We start from the raw sequence: 21,925 nt of genomic DNA, 5'->3' as shown, positions 1-21,925 counted from the left end.
GTAGGGTGGTTAAGGAGGAGCCGGACGAATAGCTGCTCATCTGTTCGGAGTCTCGACCTCCCTCGCTGCTCAGGTTTTGTTTTGGTCTTATTGTTCATGTTATGTTGGCACATAGTCTGTTTATGGTATGTTGGCTCAGGGATGGGTCTGTCTTCCCCGAGCGGGATTATGCTGAAGTTCTGCTGGCGCCCCTGCAGGGGATGTAATGTTTTGGTCTGGCGCCCCTGCGAGGGCTGTTTAGTTTTGGTTTGGCGCCCCTGCGAGGGCTGTTTATTTTTGGTCTGGCGCCCCTGCGAGGGTTGTTTATCTCTGGTCTGGCGCCCCTGCGAGGGTTGTTCTTTTTTGGTCTCAGCTGTTCCAAAGTGCCACAACAGGCCTCTGGTTCTTTTGGTCTTGAAATGATGTAACTGTTTTCTTGCTCCTGTATATAATAGATTAGTTTTAACGAGAAAAAAAAAATGTAAAATATCTCAAGTATTATTCAAGTATAAATTATTATAAGGAAAAAAAAAAATTTAAGTGGTTAAGGGATTTTTTTATAAGTAATTATCTTATCAATATAATTTTTGCGTATTATTTTGGATATCATATGAATTTTGGGTCGAGAATCTTAACAATATATATAGTTTATTATAAAATTTTGAATAAATTTATTTTGTTTCACACAATAAACTAATGATAAAAGTGTAATTGCATTATAAATTTTTAATAAGAAAATCTATTTATGAAAAGATGTACTATAGAAATTGATATTAAACCAACAATAGTTTAAACAATATGTATAATGTTATAATTACTATAAGTTGTTTTTCTATTCTATATAAATTGATGGTGCATAAAAACATGGAATTTTCATTGACCATTTCTCAAAGAAAATATTGTCTGATGTGATTATGATTTGACTCAATGGAAGCATTTGTTTCCTAGTTTGAATGCTGAAATTCCCTACATGCATGATTGGACTAACATACTTGCAATGTTCCACTTAACATATTTGCATAAGAAATAATGTTAGTCAAATCACCAATAATAATGAATTATCATTATAATAAAGTGAGAAATACCAGGTCCAAATCACTATCAATAATAATTATCATTAAGATAGGTTTAGAAATAACATTACCCAAGTCACCAACCATAACCATTTATCATTGTGATAACTTTAGAATAATGTTGATTCAATTACAAGCAATATTGTATCACTATGATAGATTCTCCAACGATCTTTGAAATATTTGAAAATAACAATTTTCTCATAGAACTTTCCATGAAAATCTAGCAATTTGTTCATGGTATCCTAAATTCACAATGAGTAATACATTATGTTTCACTAGATAATGACATTTATCTCTCTTTTACTGTCACAAAAAAACTCGTTCAGTTTTTTTCAGTGAATAACAATACACCCATGAGATGTAAAGAATTATTGAATAGTAAAACACATCATTATGGATGAATGTGCATGAACAATTTAGTGAGAAACCAATAATTAAATAAATATGTAACAAAATAAAGTTAGGGAAATTAAGAAGCTTGCCCTATCACCTAAATCTTTGAGAGGACATCATCTGTAATAAAAGATGAAGGTTTCCTTGTGGGACAAGAAGTTAAAACAAAGTGATGAAATTCTTACAACCATGTCACAATTGTTTTATACATTTTGTTCCTTGATATTACGCAATATACAAAAATTACATTTTGATGTGTGTTTAAAGCCATATTAGAGTATAAGGGATACTACCATGCATATGATTATATATATATGGCCATTAGAAAACAATCATTTATGAATACATATTTCAAAATAATAATTCTCTATTCAAATATTTCATGAATTCAAATTACATAATAATAACAACTTCCTGATAAATTAGGCAATCAGAAATAAGCAATCCATGAATTCATTGTATTTAATTCAACACTGGCCTAGTGAATAAAATCCCCTTGAGAAGTATATCACCAATGTAGAAATTATGAACCCCTAGAATTAAGCATTTCATGAATTAATATGTTATTGAGCAATAATTGAATGTGGTAAACAAGTTAAGTATAGACAAGATTTTCATGAATTGTTACAATAGAAAAAATGTTGACATGGTAAATAAGCCAAATAGAAACCAAAATATCATGTATTATTTTTGGACAAAAAGTAGAATCCATCACAAGGATGTTGTTGTGCCCATCTCTAACAACCTACTCCATTTTCCATATTTTCATTATCTCTAGCATGAATGGCTCCTAATATAGTAAAAACCAATTCATCTCATTTTTTCCATCCAATTATAGATGTAAGTGGACTAGTTGCTCATGAATTTGATACCGTGAGTCATCAAGTTATTTAAATTTGGTTTTGGATGTCTCTTTTAGTCATGAGTGCATCTCTCCCCATCGTGAACAAATTGACATGGGTTTGCTCTAATGCAAGCATTCAAGCATGATTATTGTGTACCTCAATTTGAGAAATACTAACAAAAAGGAGGAATCCGCTCAATATTTTACACATACCGATAAGTGAAGAAAATGGAACCATTAGTTCTATGTCATTGTTGGATCAAAGTATATGTGGAAAGGAAAACCATTTTTTTCGATATGCCAAGATTAGACATCAATGATGAATGCAAGGTGTGGTATATTTAGGCCAATTTTAACTATGTAATTCAATTGGCATTCTCTCTCCCTCATCTCTCAATTAGGATTCCTTTGTTTTTCAAAGGATCTTTAACAACTCATCTATAATCCTCCAAGCCATAACAACACCACCACCTAAAAGCATAAAAGAACTTGTTAAATCTTGGTATTAAAATAGAAAAACATACAATGTACATTCATACAAAGAATATTAGAAGGACTAACAAAAGCTTTGACATATAACATGAGAATAATGTGTATAACATAAAAAGAAAATTATTTGTTGATTTTCAAGTCAAAAGCAAAACTTCCTAACATGTATCTCTCTATAACACCAACATGGCCACCATGGAAAACAAAGAAAAACAAATGCAATAATAACATTATATATAACATGGGTTTACACATAATGTTAAAACCAACAAAGAATAGAACCGACATATATCTAGCTATAATATCAATATGATATAAATTTCTTGCATCACATAAAAAAAAGGAAAATACAACATTGGTAACACACACAATATCTATTATTTCTAAACATATCAACATATATATTTATAATACCAATGACTCATATGGTTTTCCAACCATGAGTATTGTTGCGAGTACATATCATTACACGCACAGTATCTTTTATTTCTAAACATATCAACATATATATTTATAATACCAATGACTCGTGTAATTTTCCAACCATGAATATTGTTACAAATACATATCATTTCACACACACGGTATCTCTTATTTCTAAACATATCAACATATATATTTATAATATCAATGACTCATGTGGTTTTCCAACCATTGTTGCAAGTACATACCATTTCACACACACATACAATGTATCTCTTATTTCTAAACATATCAACATATATATATTTATAATACCATTTACTCATGTGGTTTTCCAACCATGAGTATTTTTGCAAGTACATGCCATTTCGCACACATTTCTAAACATAACAACATATATATTTATAATACCAATTACTCATGTGGTTTTCCAACCATGAGTATTTTTGTAAGTATATACCATTTCACAAACACGACTCATGTGGTTTTCCAATCATGAGTATTGTTGCAAGTACATACTATTTCTCACAAAGCCAATATGCAATCAAAGATGTTAGTTATAAATATATCATAATGATAATTGGAGCACTAAACACTAATACTTAAAAAAGAAAAAGAAAAAGTTTCTTATTTGACTTAATAAAACTATTTTTTGAATAGTATTTGTCATATAATTTTACTAGTAACGATAACTTGCACAAATTAATTATGAAGTCTTTTGTTCTAATAAGTAATCAAAACAAATTAAAAAATTACATGTAAGTCATCATTGCAAAATAATTAGCTACTGCATTTTTTTCTCACTTTCCATCTCAATCTTCTTTGTCTCAACATCTTGACAATAGAAACATCATGAACATTGTTGATGTCTCAACTATAGAAACATCATCTCTATAAATAAAAAAACCTAATACAATGTGGTGTCTCCTGTAAACAAGATTGAAAACCAGTTTTCTTTCCACACATGCTCAATTCTCTTAGCATGGATTTTTCTGAAGTATGAAACAATTCAATGCTTACATCAGGTCATTTTAGTCATTTTAGTCCCAATGTTCTCCCATGGCTACTCTCCTACTCTATCATTAATCCAACTATTTCATTTAATTTTATAATATATCATTCAAACATAATCCCCGCAATATCCATTTTTGTACCCAATTCAAAACAATACACATTGTTTTGCATTGTTAACATACCTACTTATGGAAGGCATAGTTGGAAATGGAGTAACCACATAAAACTACGTCTCAACTAGCACTCATTGAGGATAAGATTTATCCCCATCCTATAGTGACCACATAAGAGTAAGGATGGTGATGTATTGTTGGATTTTAAGTGTGTTAATGTTACTGATGGAAGTTTAGATTTTATTCAATTTATGGTTTAAATGCAATTCATCTTTTGAATACAAAATCCATTATGGTTTGGAATGATGTTTAGCTTATCTTAATGTAATATTTATTTAAATTTAATATAGATTTTAATGTTCACTTGGAATCAAAATTAGCTTATGACAATGTAAAAAATACAATATATAAAAATAAAAAAACATCCCATCTATATTTAAAAATAAAAAGGAATTAAAAAAAAAAAAAGATCATTGGAAAACAACAACTCAATTGGATGGAGAACATTGAAAGAGTTCAAGAAGGAGGAGGTGACCAAGACTTGTTACTCTAGATAAGTACTTCTAACATTCAAGATCTCAAAGAAATGTGTGATAGGCATGAGGTCACTTTACTGGTTGCATCTACAATATTGCATCATAGATATATCATGTGAACTTGTATGCTAGTCATGGGACCTCTTCCTCTTAGTTTTAGATGACTAGAAATAAGAGGTTCAACTTGTTACTTGTTGGTCCTTTGGTAAACCATCAACGTAACCATTGGTGAAGGTCAAACATCTCTTGGAAGAAAAGGGATAAGTATCAATAGTCCTCATAAGCCATGAGCATCTTGAGAGAACAAAGTGGTGACTTTAAATAGATAAAACAACCATCCTCTAATCTTATAGTAAGGTGTGTTTTTTAATACAAAATGGTCCTTAGCATGAGGGTCTAAAGAACAAATATGACAAATGCAATGATACAAAGGAATATGGTGATATATCTCAATGCAACAGTGGTGGGAGAAAACTCTAAGGTAAGTTAAAAGGACCCTCACATTGCAAGGTAACTAGAGTCTTGTGCACCTTAAGGATTGGATGGCTCCTTCCCTACAGTAGAGACACAAGTCCAAGTAATAATGAAGTTTGAAATAAAACATCTCTCCTAGATCAAAACATGTGCAATGAAGGTAGGTTGTATAAAATCTTAGTACAAATGCCAATGTTTATCTTTTCTATAGAGAAATTAAATACATTCATTAAAATGTAGTGCAAAAGTAATTTGTGAATATCAAAGTCAATGAAGTGAAACACCCCTATATCCCAATAGAAACAAAAAAAAAAAGAACTCGATATTTAAGAAAATCACTTTGTATTGGTCTATCATTTAAACCTGATTATCATTGTCACCGCATGAAAAACCATTGAAACCATCCTAAGAAACCATTGAAACCATGAGCAAAGCTATTCCAAATTCTGAAAGAATAATAAAATAAAAACCTAATTCTTTCAAATGAATAACATCATGACAAACGCTTTCTTTATCATGTTTATGTACAAACTCCCAACCTCGCACCTAGATTTGACATGGAGTTTCAAAAAGGTATATTGGAACAACTAATGAATGCACCAAGCTTCGGTTGAATTTAACCTGCAATCATTAATGAAACACCGGATACTTAGATTGATCAGTGAAGCACGAGATAGTTGGATTTCCCTAATATCGGTGATTCCTTCAGTTTGATTGATCTATTTTACCCACAGTTTAAATGTCAGACCATAATTTTAAATGGTACATAAATAAGTCGATGACTTTGATGATGATGTACATGCTTCATTCAAGCTTCCACTTTCTGCATTATTGAACCAGTTGATCTGTTTCACATTTGCCCAAGTATATTTGCAAAGACGGAAGACATATTAGCATTGCAAAAGAGGCAGGGTGGTAGGATGGATCATGCATACTATTTATAATATTATAGCGTTTGTGATTATTATATTATAGCGTTTGTGATTATTTTATTATAGTATTTCTGATTACTCTAATTTGATGGTAGATTTTAAAAATGTTTTAAAATTAGAAAGAGAGAGAAATCAAATAATTAATTTCGTTCTTATTGATCAAATTGTAAAATATTTTCAAAATCTACAAGTGAATTAAATTCAACTTACATCCAACTACAACAAGAAAAAAAATGAACTCACTACTGTACAAATGTACACTCCCTAGTCAATTTTCCTATACACTCCCATGTGTTTATTCCAATTAACCTAGGATGAACTGACTACTATACAAACACTCCCTAGGCAGTTTTCCTATACACTCCTGTGTGTTTATTCCAATTAACCTAGTGTTGTGGAGATATAATACTTCTAAGGGTTCGATGGAAGTCCTTTTGAGGGAGAGAACGCATGGTGGAGGTAAGTCTGTCAACGATTGAGTGCTCATAATATGGAGGGAGAGTATCAGCAAGTAAATATTGTGCAATTTCATCTAGCGTCCTCTTGTTTGACGACCTTGAAATCTCTTCTTGGCCTGCAGAATCTGAAGTGTCTGCAGCAGAGAGCCTCTCCCGATCTTCTAGATGTAACTGGTTATAATCAGGGATCATCGCTGACATTGGAGCAGCCATTGCAATTTTCTGTGTCTCTGGTAAACTTGCCAGGGCTGGCAGGTAACAATGACTGTTCAAATACAGAGACTGTGATTGTGCCAACAGATGAGATAAATTGTCTTCCCCTGGCCAGCAAGAGATCTGATGATGGGTGAAAGGTGCAAATCTGAAGTCGAAGAATGGACAGTCCGTGCTTTCTAAATCTCTCTTACTTAGCATGTTTAGCCGAGCATCAGATTGGATCAGAGACTCGTAATTCTTGTCCAGCACCCCTTCTGGAAATTGCAAGAAATGTCTCCTATCATCCAAAACAACAAATATATCATTCAGATCATAGTACCCATAAGTTTTCATACACCATAAAATCTTTAAAATATTCATTCATTTATTATAATTGTTTTTTTTTCATCAAGCAGGTTGAGGTTGAGGTTGAGGTTAGGTAGTGAGTGTATGTCATAGTTATTATAAGCTTTCACTCTCAATTTTATGAATTTTTTTTTGTTTTTTTCGTCAGTAGGTTGAGGTTGAATTTGAGGTTGAGGTTGAGGTTGAGGTTGAGGTTGAGAGTGTATTGGATAGTTATTATCAGTTTTTATTTTCAATTTTAAGAAATTTTTAATGAGTGTAAATTTTACATTAATGAACTAATTTTTTTTTCTAATTATAGTAAATATTTTTATAAGAATATTTCACTTATAAGTGATTGGAGATTTTCACAATTATTTATATTGTTAGATATTTATAAAAATATATTTGTAATAGATTTTCGATTCATCCAACATTTCGGATGGTTACTCCATCTGTAACTCCATCCATCATCAAAGACTACAAAGCTGATCCTTCTGAAATGTTTTCCAAAAAGAACTGTGTAATGGATCTTCTGTGTGATAAAAGAAAACTGTATAATGGTTATTCCTTCTATCATAAAACACTGTTAATCAATTTTCTTCCATTACACAGTGTTCTTTCAAAAATATCTAACAATCTTTAACTTATTTGCAAGTGATAAATTTATTATAAAAATATTAATTAAATACAAAATTAAAATTGATTGAAACAAATCTTTCAAAAATATCTAACAATCTTTAACTTATTTGCAAGTGATAAATTTATTATAAAAATATTAATTAAATACAAAATTAAAATTGATTGAAACAAAAAAATCATAGTATCCATACATTTTGATATTATATATATAAATTTAGAGATATTCTATTTCATTCTTATTCATTTTATTATAAATATTTTTATGAAAATATTTATATACTTTTTCTGCTAATGCATTATAAATATTTTTATAACAAATATTTATATACTTTATCTTACAATGTATTGAAATAATTATTTTTTAAAATTAAAGATATTTTTCCTTTCGTACCATACTCCTTACCCATATTATCTTGCATTTTAATTTATTCATCATTAAAATATTTATATAAACTTGTTCTTCCATTTTAATACATTTCGTCATGAAAATATTTATATAAATATATTTTGTGCATTGAAATGACTTTCTATTACTATAGTTGAATACGGAAATTCTGCCTATCGTCCAGAATGTTTTTTGACAAGCGTGCTTATGAGGTTAAAGTACTACCAATTGACAAGCAGGTAAAGCCTCTTTTTCTTTCAAATATTTCTGGTAGTTGTACTAACATGATTTGTGATTCTTATTTTATATAACTATGCCTGCCAACTTGGTTCTGAAAGGTCAATTCAATAAGTTACTGTGAGGTCAACTTAGTAAAGTCCAAATCAACCAGTTATCAATTCAATAAGGTGCTGTGAGGTCAATTTAGTAAAGTCCCAATCAACAAGTTATGAAGGTCAATTTCTGTATTCATCTCTTTATTTAAATTTTGAAAACCTTGTGATTTTGGTAGGTTTACTGCCCTGCAGGTTTTATTTTTATTTATTTATTTTAGGTTTACTAACCAACTTGTTTTAGAAAGTCAATTAATAAAGTCTTGTCAGGATCAACCCAATTAATAAATTCGATTTCTTTTTTTCCTGAGACACTTTATTTAAAGAGTTTAGTGGTAGCATGTGATAATCCAGTATAAAAGAAGTATAAGAGAAATGTGTAAGTATGTCTCTGTTTAATTTAAAGTTGACACGTGTTTCTTTTAAAATAAAATAAAAATTATTTATAAAAAAATCAAATATAATTAAAAAATTAATATAAATGTTTGGTTTGTTTAATTAAAATTATTATAAAACATAAATAATTTATCAATAGGTATACTAAGGAGAAGTGATAAAAAAATTTCACTAGCTATCAACCATAAATAAAATATTTCTGGTTTTGTTTAATTAAACATACAATAAAACATCAATAGTCTTACTCTTAGTGCCAAATTTTGCACTATAAAAAAAAGTTTTCACCTTAAGAGATTTGATCCCTTTGGGTTTTTGCTAGATTTTTTATTAGGATAGATCTATACTAGTGCATAAAAATGTTACAAAAATATTATGTATAAATTTAAAATAAAATATAAATTATTTAAAAAAAAAAAAGTCAAATATAATAAAAAATAAATATGCGTGTTTGGTTTAATTAAAATTGTTATAAAACATAAATAATCTCTCTCAATAGCCATACTAAGGAGAAGTGGTAAAAAAAATTCACTAGCTATCAACCATAAATAAAATATTTCTGGTTTTGTTTAATTAAACATACAGTAAAACATCAATAATCTTACTCTCAGTGTCAAATTTTGTGCTCTAAAAAAAGTTTTCACATTAAGAGATTTGATCATTTTTGGGTTTTTGCTAGATTCTTGGTTAAGATGGATCTATACAAGTGCATAAAAATGTTGTAAAAATATTATGTATAAATGTATATGTTTAATAAAATATAACAATTTGATCTCTTTGGGTTTTTGCTAGATTTTTGGTTAAGATAAATCTATACTAGTGCATAAAAATATTTTGTATAAATGTATATATTTAATTAAATAAAACAACTAAAAAAATGTTAAAATATTATGTATAAATATATATGCTTAATAAAATAGAACAATTTGATCTCTCTAGGTTTTTGCTAAATTTTTGGTTAAGATAAATCTATACTAGTACATAAAAATATTATAAAAATATTATGTATAAATGTGAGATGTAATTAATTAATTTATATGAAAATTTGTAATTAGTTTGATTTTTGCTAATTTTAAATTCAAATTTTATAAAAAGGAAAAATTAAACAACAAATTTTATATATATATAAAAATTTAAAAAATAAAATAAAATAAAATTAAGCATAAGAGCACGTTTATGTACATGTTTAATAATAGATTAGGACAATCACATTGTTGGTAAGATGTAATTGGTTATATTTTTTGAAAATTTAAGCATAAAAGTACAACCAATGTAATTGGTTATATTCTTTTGGAAAATTAAGCAAATTTATGTATGTATTCAATAATAAATTAGGATAATCACATTGATGGGATGTAATTGGTTATATTTTTTCTTTGTAACTGAATCTATTTTTTTTCTTTTTCTCTTTTAATGAGATTCTATTTTTTTTCTCTTTTATTTTTTATTAAAAGAAAAATCAAAAGATATATGTAACTATATTTGATAAAAAAAAAAAAAAAATCATAAAAATGAAAAATTAATCATAAAAAGAAAAACTTGTGTGTATATATATATATAAGAGACAATCACATTAGTTATTAGTTGTAAGATGTAATTGGTTTTATATATATATATATATATATAAAGATAATCATATTAGTTGTAAGTAGTAAGATGTAATTGGTTATATCTATATATAGATATAGATATATTAATTAATTATAAGAGAATCACATTAGTTGTAAGATGTAATTGGTTATATTTTTTTAATGTAAAGGATTGTATTTTTTCTCTCTGATGTACTCATTTATATGAGAATTGTATTTCTATTTTTTTTTGATATATTTGTATTTTTATTTTGTATTTTGATATATTTATAATGTATTTTTTTCTTTTTGATGTACTCATTTATAAGAGAGTTCCATTTTTTTCTTTTTGATATATTTGTATTTGCATTTTATATTTTGATATATTTATATTGTATTTTTTTATGTACTCATTTATCTGAGAATTGTATTTCTTTTTTAATATATTTGTATTTGTATTTTGTATTTTGATATATTTGTATCATATTTTTTTTTCCTCTATGATATCCTCATTTATATGAAGATTGTGATGTTTAATTTCCCTTATCAAATTTTTTAGAAAAAAAATTGAAAATAAAAACCAACTAGGATACATCCTGAAAACTGTCCAAAAGAAAATGAATTAACCAACACAAAAACCAATAAAGGTTTACACTGTGTAGAAAACAATAGGTTGTTAAAATAAAGTTAGCTTGAATATTTGTTAATTATCAATTGTTTGAAAAAAATAAAGAGTACAATCATGTTCACGGACCTGAATTAAGTTTTTCAAAATAACTTTGATATTACGAGAAAATAAATATATTTTGACCTAAATTATTCTCAAAATAACTTTTATATTACCAGAGAATCAATATAAAATATATATATATAAACCCAAGTCTATGCTAACCGTTTGTTATTCATTACAGAAGCAAAAAAGAGCCCAAGGTTGCCAAAGATTATATGTTCATTGGAGATGTGAAAGAGCTTTCAGCTGCTTCATATCTTCTAACCTTTTGGAACCTTGATACTTGACCTTCTAGATTAAAATATGAGTTAATAGCTAATCTTTTCTGTAAGTTCAGGAAATAGCAGAGGCAATTGTTCTGACCTGTAGATACTTGCTTGACCGCCTGTGAAATCAGAAGTAGCCTGCCATAGCGTGTGCTTCCTTGGCAGGGGATTGGACTCCTTGAAGAACACAGGAGGCCTAGATAACTGGACAATATAACAAATGGAAAATCTTAATTTTTAGTGTTCCAACTTACAACTGAATCCACAGGAGGCCTGGATAACCTAGACAATATGACAAACGGAAAAAACCTTACTTTGAAATAATTATCTTAATTTTTAGTGTTCCCACCTACAATTGAATCAACGTTCTTGTTCCATACCTCAATAACCAATGTAGCTGGCTTATTTTCAGGGCATGTTGCATTCAGACCAGTAATATCTGACCACTGTGCTTCTATTTTGCTCTTCAGTCCACTTTCCAACACCTCCCAGACAAGCTTCCGCTTAACAAAGTAACATTTTACTACCAAATCACCTTCATATCTGGAAACACACTGTCAAAACAAACAAACAAAAACCTTTTTGAATGAATGATAAGTGACCAGAAAAAACTAATAATGGCATCCATAGAAGTTAGATGTTGTTACAGTGGCCTTGATCTAACATAGATCAGTCATAAACCCAAACCCATTAAGGATCAAAAGATTTGCTGCTTAAAATATTTTAGCTCCCTAGTTTAACATGGATCTATTCTAATGATAAGTTCTCTATAAATTTCATGTTAGGATCATTAAACAGAAAGAAGTGTTAGGATGTCTTCTGGGATCCCACAAACCTGACAAACTATACAGTGGCACAAACTATATTCCATACAATACTATGAGCAAAACCATGATTTTTCATAAACATGAAATTTCATAAAAGGCTCTAAAACTGCAAAATTACTGGAACTAGTCGAGTTTACTGAAAACACCCTAACATTTCACAACTCTTTAAAGTATACAACGTTTACCTTCCATGAGCCAATTCCTAGAATTGAGGCAGAGAAGTTAGTTGCCTTCTTTTTATCAAGAAAATTTGTGTGAACCACTGCACACCTCTGGTTTTCTATTTCCCCTGCTTCCCCTGCTTCCCCTGCTTCCTGGATGGATCTCACTGTATGCACATATCCCAAATTTTCCTGGTTTTTCAGACATGATAAGCTCAGCTGAGCAAGATCTAGCAAGGAAGGGCTCTTTCTCAGCTTCAACCCAAGCGGGCTATTCTCATTCGTTGCACTGAGTGAGTTAAATAAAATGAAATGGGTATTAAATAAAACTCCATAAATGGAATAAATTCTTAGCCAAGTACTAGAAATCTACCTGGACCATAAACTTGCCACGCTTGGAGCTCGGGATTTCATGTTCCTCATAAAAGTTCCCCATGCGAGCAAATGATCAAATATATTTACAACCTGCAGTTTTTGCAATTTGCAATTTGTTGCTTCTGGAAACTTCTCACCCCAATTCTTGCGCGGACTAGGATCAGTCTTGGGATATGCTGAGAATCGAACCCTGGCCAATTGTGGTAGAGGACCAGATCCCAACAGGAATGTTTCTGTAATGCGATAAGCAAGTCTGGCTTTTTCTGTGACCTGGTCAATATTGAAGAGATGTCTGTGAATAAACAATAAATTCTTACAGCAGCAGGAGGCTTTTCACGCTATATAACTCTTTGAACATGAAAATGAAAGCCACCTCCATTGAATTAAGTAACGGGTGAGGCAGCTTGTGGGTACAAAGTCAAGAAAATTACAAAAAAAGGGCGGTCGTGAGGCAATTATGGCGGACTGATTCAAACTTGCTCCGCAAGTTTTTTGTTGCAGTGATGGAAAGAATATTTGTTGGAAATACAGGTGGGAAATGCCCAAAAACAGAAAATTTCGTCTCTCCAGCTTCTTCCGTTCCTCGAGGACAATATTTCTCTGCATATTTGGAGGCACAACGCCGCCCAATTACGTGTGTGGGTGCATCGGCTTCCATTTCAGGTATGTTTTTGCAGGCGCCAGACGGTTTCAAAATTTGCCTTTGCAAGGTTAATACCTCACGCGCGAATAGAATATAACACGCGTTGAGTGCACCTAAAGGCATGTTGAGGACTTGGAATCTTATGCACGAAGCTGTTATTTCTGAAGAAAAATACAGTCACACATGGAGAGTTCAATGATTTGATTCTTACCAGATTTGTGCAGTTAAGAGTTTTTATCGAGATGGAATTTTGATCCAAATCTTATTACATACAAAATATATATTTATATATATATTTGGGTAGATTTTTTTAGTATGTCCATGTTATATTTATCTATCATTCGAAATGAATTAAACTTTCCATACCTAATGCGTAATATTTTGATATCCAAAGTTTAATATTAGAATTATATTTTCTTGTTTTATGATTTTTTTTTTAAAATGATTTATTCCACTTCGTAATATTTTGATATCCAAAGTTTAATATTAGAATTATATTTTCTTGTTTTATGATTTTTTTTTTAAAATGATTTATTCCACTTGTTGGACACCCTACTTTGATCTTTGAGTCTTATATGGGACGGTGGGATGATAATAGTAGCACTTACAATACATCATGCTTTGATTTTTGAGTCTTATATGGGACGGTGGGATGATAATAGTAGCACCTACAATAGGTACATGTTGTAATGAAAGCGAAGTGATCTCAATTTATGGTTATTCAGTTAATAGCATTAATTTCCTTGATGTCGAGACTGTGACATTGATGTGGTTGAAGTTGAGCCAATTGGAGGTGCGTCCCAAAAGCATATAAAGTGCCACATACCCAGTGGCATGGAAGGGTGATTACCTACAAAGTGATGTAGTCTCCACTGCATACATGCAAAGCAATGAGATGCTAGGTTATCTTGGAGGGCGGTTTATCCATGGTTCTCTTTCTTTTAGTTCATTTTTGGTTCAATTATGGTTTCGGTTGCATGTTAGTGGGTTCTTGCGCTCTCTTTTCCTGACAAGTTTTCTTTACTTTTGATTTGAAGAGATGGAATCAACATATGTTTAGTTCTAATGCTTCGTTGGAGGGCTTGTATGATAGAAGTCTGCAAGAGACTTTCAATCCCTATGGTGAAGTTGGGGATTCCAAGGTAAAGCTATGATTTTTCTTTTGATGGTTGGATAAGTCTCTGTTATATTCTATTTACAATATTTAGTGTTTCTTTTTGGAGTTTTAATGGTTTTGTAGGTGGATTTTGCTCATTTCTAAAGGGTAAAACATGGTTTTTGATTTCTGCAGATTAGTAGTGACTGGAAAACCAACATTCCCGTGGATTCATCTTTGTGACCTTCAATGGTTAGCAGACAATGAGGGATGCTATATTGAGTCCTAACACTAGCGAAAAGAGGAGTCAGTCAGTGATGAATCAATTCATGGTCAAAGTATGCAAAACTTTTTGTGGTTAAATTAGTTGGGTAATGAAGTACACTCAAGGGTTATTACCGACAACAAAGGAACTAAAAATCTTGAAACCATCCATGTCGGATCAATCGTGGTCACTTCACTGCTATCCATAGTTGTGTTAATCTAGCTTCGCGTTAGTCACACCATTGTCTATTGTTTTTAGTTTATATGTTTTGTTCATTTGAAGGACAATAGTGGGGTTTGATTCTTGCGCGTAATCACCCTTGTGATCTGTAAATTTTCCATAAGTTGATCCCCGATGAAGGTTTTGGGAATTGAATAAAGGACCTTTTGTCCTTTATTGTTGAACCTAGTGCAATTCCCTGAAACTTTTTTTCTTTTGGGGATGTTATATAAAATATCCTTGAATTTTTCTATATAATATTTTCTAGATTTTTTATCATCGTAGTCCATGTAATTAACCTCAATCCAGTTTGCAGTTTTTTTTTCACCCACCTATTGATTTTTGTTGTAAGCTGTACTTTGTGACAGTTCTTCTCGGTTGCCACTCTTGCATTGTGCGACTAGCTAGTTGAGCTCCTAATTTTGATCAAGGTTCTTTGGGCGTTGGCCTTCATAGGAATAATTTTTCCATGGATAGGTACAATGTAGTTCATTTTTCTTAGATGGCTTTGAATTTTGTTTGATCATAAACTCTACTCAACTTGTTCGAATTTGTGACCCTTGTTTGGTCTCCTAGTGTGGACATACATTTATAGTTATAAATAAAAAGATCGAAATTATTGGATCATTAAAACACTACATATGGATATATTTTTTCTTTCGCTTGAAATTTTCTAAGCTTCGAAGTGGTGTGAATGAGAAAGTTGTTTTTCTTTGAGAATTATAGCGGGGATTGACTTCCACACACGTGGTAGTTTGGGAAAACTTTATTTTGTAATTCTTTTATATTTCCTACCATTTTCACTCCTCAATGCTTTCATCTTCTTCCTGGTCTAGTTTTCTACCCAAGCCTTAAACTCCATGAACTTGGAGACGACCTCCTCCTTCTTCTTCATAAATAAGATCCATGTTTTATGAGAATAATCATCTATGAAAGTGACATAATACCTGCGTCTCATGAGAGATGGAGAAGAGACGGGCCCACTTACGTCTGAATGTACTGACTCCAAAATCCCTTTGCCTTTGATGTCTCAACCCTGAAAATATGATTGGGCATACTTTCCAACTGTGCACCCCTTACACACATCATATTGGTCAAAGACACCTTGTGGTAGTCCTATGGCTATCTGCTAAAGGATCTTCAGCGCCCCATGATGCAAATTCCCCTTACGTCTATGCTAAAGTTCTCCCACGTCTCTGCTTTGCACACTTCCCGCCTTGCTACTCAAGGTTGTGAATTTCTCAATCTGCAACCTATAGAGATTCTTCATCCTCACACCAATTTGCTTCACTGCTCCAGATGCTAAGTGATTGAGGTAGGCCATACCTCTATTTAAAATGACATCATAAACCTTGTCCTCTGGGGTAGAAATAGAAACAAGATTCTTCCTAAGTCTTGGAACATAGAGGACATCCTTAAGATGGAGAGAGCTACCAGACTCCCTCTCAAAGCCGACAGTACCAACTCCCCTAGTCAAGTACTTGTTATCATGTTATAGCTTATTTTGTCTCATATGATCAATCAGCCTCCTAATGGGATCATTCACAACATATTCCCCCTTTACATCATCATTGCACAAATCCCTATGCATGACTCTCTCATTCCCCATAGTTTTTGCCCTAAATTGCATCATCTGAGCCAGTTTTAGGACCAACGCACCTTGGCCTCTTACTGGATAGTGTTCACCTACAAGTTTCTCCATTGTGGCTTGCATTGATCACTTACAGGTTGTTATCCTTACACCTACATTGGTTCTAGAAATTCGGGAAAAAGAGAGAGAATCTCAAAGCCTCCATTTCTAGAAGCTTCCAAGATCACCTCAGATAAAACACTTGAATCATATCCTATTCTACCTTGGAGTTTCCATCCCTTATCCTTAGATCTCATCCCCCCATCAAGAGTGGATCTTAATCCCATAATTGGTAAAAGGATAAAAACACGCGAGTTACCCCACTCCTCTATATATTTATAGCCTTCCATATGCAAGAGGTTGGATTTTAGAGAGTGATTCTACTTTTATGTTGTTGTGAGAATCATTCTTTCACTCATTTAGGGTGATTGGAGGTAAACTTTGTGATAAAGGAAGTACAAGTCAACAACTTGGAGGAGATCTTCTACAATTTGACACCTATTTATGTTTGTAGATCACTCCAATTATATCAATACAAAGAGTTCTTTTGTTTTCCTATAAGTGATTTCGTTATTTCATATATTCCAGTACCATTTCAATCTGTTGAATAAAGGAGATATATGATGCTACATAGATCTCATAGCTTCTTGGCTTGTGTTATCTAGTTGTGCAAGTTCTAATTTTGACAGTTGAAGCTAGGATTGGAGCATTCAAGCCAAATAAGGAGTGAAATGTACGAGAGATTCCAAGTAGCTTCCTTCCCCTCATCTACTTACTTTAAGGAAAAAATTGGGTCCTTTGTCATTCTATTTTTCTAGGTTAGCCACCAAACCTAGGGGAGATATTTCTGTCTGCAGTTATAAATCCCGCATAACAAATTGGCAACCATAATGGAGAACAGTGTATTCCCTTTGTGTTTTCTTTGTCCATTTTGTTTGATCTACCTCTATCATATACCTTTGTTGCTTTAACCAGCCAAGAACAAACCTAGGAAGTGATTGTATTGAGTCTTGTTTGAATTTTTTGTGTCAGGACCCTCTTTCCCAGGACCAATGAGCATTGCACCTCACCTGGGCCTTCCTTGTGCCTGCATTGCACCCCACCTGAGCCCTCTTTGTGACTGTGTTGTAGAGCACTAGTGCCTCTTCTGCACCTGCATTGACCCCTATTTTCGCACAAAATTTTCCTTGTTTGCTAAGTGTTGATTTGATCAACCTACTTCCAGCTGACCTTCCCTAAGTCTTGAGTGTCTTTTGGTCTCTTTGAAGCCTCCATTTGGTTTGAAGTTGCGTTTGATTTCCTTTGGTAAGAATTGGTTTCGATTTTTCTTTGTTGTTATCATTAGGTCTCTTGCAGGCTTGTTTCATTTGATCATTGATAGCTTGAATGAATTTTTGTTCTAGTCCTCATTGTGAAAAGTGCATTTGAATCAGTGATTAGACTTTACATCTCAGTTTTCCTCATTTTTGAGAATTAAGTGTGGTGAAAAGAAAAAATCTTATGTTATGTGTATAACATAAAAATAAAATTATTTGTTGATTTTCAAGTGAAAAGCAAAACTTCCTAACATGTATCTCTCTATAACAACAACATGGCCACCATGGAAAACAAAGAAAAACAAGTGCAATAATAACACTATATATAACATGGGTTTACACATAATGTTAAAACCAACAAAGTATAGAACCGACATATATCTAGCTATAATATTAATAGGATATAAATTTCTTGCATCACATAAAAAAGGAAAATACAACATTGGTAACACACACAATATCTATTATTTCTAAACATATCAACATACATATTTATAATACCAATGACTCATGTGGTTTTCCAACCATGAGTATTATTGCAAGTACATACCATTACATGCACAATATCTTTTATTTGTAAACATATCAACATATATATTTATAATACCAATGACTCATGTAATTTTCCAACCATGAGTATTGTTGCAAGTACATATCATTTCACAGACACACGGTATCTCTTATTTCTAAACATATCAACACATATATTTATAATATCAATGACTCGTGGCTTTCCAACCATGGTTGCAAGTACATACCATTTCACACACACATACAGTGGATCTCTTATTTATAAACATATCAACATATATATTTATAATACCATTTACTCATGTGGTTTTCCAACCATGAGTATTTTTGCAAGTACATACCATTTCACACACATTTCTAAACACAACAACATATATATTTATAATACCAATTACTCATGTGGTTTTCCAACCATGAGTATTTTTGTAAGTATATACCATTTCACATGCACGACTCATGTGGTTTTCCAGTATTGTTGCAAGTAAATACTATTTCTCACAAAGCCAATATGCAATCAAAGATGTTAGTTATAAATATATCATAATGATAATTGGAGCACTAAACACTAATACTTAAAAAAAAAGAGTTTCTTATTTGACTTAGTAAAACTATTTTTTGAATAGTATTTTTCATATAATTTTACCGGTAAGGATAACTTGCACAAATTAAGTATGAAGTCTTTTGGTCTAATAAGTAACCAAAACAAATTAAAAATTCACATGTAAGTCATCATTGCAAAACAATTAGCTACTGCATTTTTGTCTCACTTTCCATCTCAATCTTCTTTGTCTCAGCGTCTTGACTATAGAAACATCATGAACATTGTTGTTGTCTCAACTATAGAAACATCATCTCTATAAAAAAAAAAAAACTTATACAATGTGGTGTCTCATGTAAACAAGATTGAAAACCAATTTTCTTTCAACACATCCTCAATTCTCTTAGCATAGGTTTTTCTTAACTATAAAACAATTCAATTCTTGCATCAAGTCATTTTAGTCCCAATGTTCTCCCATTGCTACTCTCCTACTCTATCATTAATCCAACTATTTCATTCAATGTTATAATCTATCATTCAAACATAATCCCTGCAATACCCATTTTTGTACCCAATTCAAAACAATGTGATTGTTTTGCACTTTTAACATACCTAATTATGGAAGGTGTAGTTGGAAATGGAGTAACCACATAAAACTACGTCTCAACTAGCACTCATTGAGGATAAGATTTATCCCCATCCTATAGTGGCCACATAAGAGTAAGGATGCTGACGTATTGTTGGATTTTAAGTGTGTTAATGTTATTGATGGAATTTAGATTTTATTCAATTTATGGTTTAAATTTAGTTCATCTTTTGAATACAAAATCAATTATGGTTTGGAATGATGTTTAGCTTAATGTAATATTTATTTAAATTTAATATATATATATATATATATATTTATATTTATATTTATAATGTTCACTTAGAATCAAAATTAGCTTATGACAATGTAAAAAATACAATATATAACAATAAAAAGAACATCGCATGGATATTTAAAAAAAAAAGAGAGAAAAGATTATTGGAAAACAACAACTCAATTAGATGGAGAACAATGAAGGAGTTCAAGAAGGAAGAGGTGACCAAGACTTGTTACTCTAGATAAGTACTTCTAACATTCAAGATCTCAAAGAAATGTGTGATAGGCATGAGGTCACTTTACTCGTTGCATCTACAATGCATCATAGATATATCATGTGAACATGGATGCTAGTCATGGGACCTCTTCCTCTTAGTTTTAGATGACTAGAAATAAGAGGTAATCAACTTGTTACTTGTTGGTCTTTTGGTAAACCATCAACGTAACCATTGGTGAAGGTCAAACATCTCTTGGAAGAAAAGGGATAAGTATCAATAGTCCTCATAAGCCATGAGCATCTTGAGAGAACAAAGTGGTGACTTTAAATAGATAAAACAACCATCCTCTAATCTTGTAGTAAGGTGTGTTTTTTAATACAAAATGGTCCTTAGTATGAGGGGCTAAAGAACAAATATGACAAATGCAATGATACAAAGGAATATGGTGATAGATCTCAATGCAACAGTGGTGGGAGAAAACTCTAAGGTAAGTTAGAAGGACCCTCACATTGCAAGGTAACTAGAGTCTTGTGCACCTTAAGGATTGGATGGCTCCTTCCCTACATTGGAGACCCAAGTCCAAGTAATAATGAAGTTTGAAATAAAACATCTCTCCTAGATCAAAACATGTGCAATGAAGGTAGGTTGTATAAAATCTTAGTACAAATGCCAATGTTTATCTTTTCTTTAGAAAAATTAAAAACATTCATTAAAATGTAATACAAAGGTGATTTGTGAATATCAAAGTCAATGAAGTGAAACACCCCTATATAAGAAAGAAAAAAAAAACAAAAAAAATCTTGATATTCAAAAAATCACTTTGTATTTGTCTACCATTTAAACCTAATTATCATTATCACCACATGAGAAACCATTAAAACCATGATAAGAAACCATTGAAAACATGAGCAAAGCTATTCCAAATTCTGAAAGAATAATAACATAAAAACCTAATTCTTTCACATGAATAACATCATGACAAACGCTTTCCTTATCATGTTTAGGTACAAACTCCAAACCTCGCACCTAGATTTGACATGGAGTTTCATAAAGGTATATTGGAACAAATAGTGAAAGCACCAAGCTTCGGCTGACTTTAACCTGCAATGATTAATGAAACACCAGATACTTGGATTGATCAGTGAAGCACGAGGTAGTTGGATTTCCGTAAAATCGGTGATTCCTTGAGTTTGACTGATCTATTTTACTCACACTTTAAATGCCGGACCATATTTTCAGCCTAAGGCAACCTGAATTTTAAATGGTACACTACCAAGTCGATGACTTTGATGACGATGTATATGCTTCATTCAAGCTTCCACTTTCTGCATTATTGAATCAGTTAATCTGTTTTACATTTGCCTAAGTATATTTGCAAGGACGGAAGACATATTAGCATTGCAAAAGAGGCAGGGTGATAGGATGGATCATGTTGCGGATACTGTTTACAATATTATAGTATTAGTGATTATTTTATTATAGTGTTAGTGATTACTCTAATTTGATGGTAGATTTAGAGAATATTTTAGAATTTTAGGGATAGAGGGAAATCAAACAATTAACTTCGCTCTTATTCATCAAATTGTAAAACATATTCAAAATCTACATGTAAATTAAATTCAACTTACATTCAACTACAACCAGAAGAAAAATG

The 21,925-nt window shown here is 31.5% G+C and overlaps 1 protein-coding gene across 1 annotated transcript; it reads right to left on the bottom strand.

Moving 5' to 3' along the window:
• Positions 1-6,588: 6,588 nt before the first annotated feature.
• On the bottom strand, positions 6,589-13,716 carry LOC149227397 (uncharacterized). Its single transcript, XM_089380487.1, has 6 exons — positions 13,382-13,716; positions 12,949-13,242; positions 12,600-12,864; positions 11,968-12,141; positions 11,685-11,791; positions 6,589-7,224 (listed from the first exon to the last, which is right to left on the bottom strand). The coding sequence occupies exons 1-6, from the start codon at positions 13,714-13,716 to the stop codon at positions 6,660-6,662; spliced, it is 1,740 nt and encodes a 579-aa protein (XP_089236613.1). The 3' UTR covers positions 6,589-6,659.
• Positions 13,717-21,925: the final 8,209 nt, after the last annotated feature.

This window comes from Pinus tabuliformis, chromosome J (assembly GCF_031772625.1).
Source record: "Pinus tabuliformis cultivar Carrire ecotype Pingquan chromosome J, CPIR1, whole genome shotgun sequence".
NCBI lineage: Eukaryota > Viridiplantae > Streptophyta > Pinopsida > Pinales > Pinaceae > Pinus > Pinus tabuliformis.
This window is presented reverse-complemented; position numbering and strand designations above follow the sequence as displayed.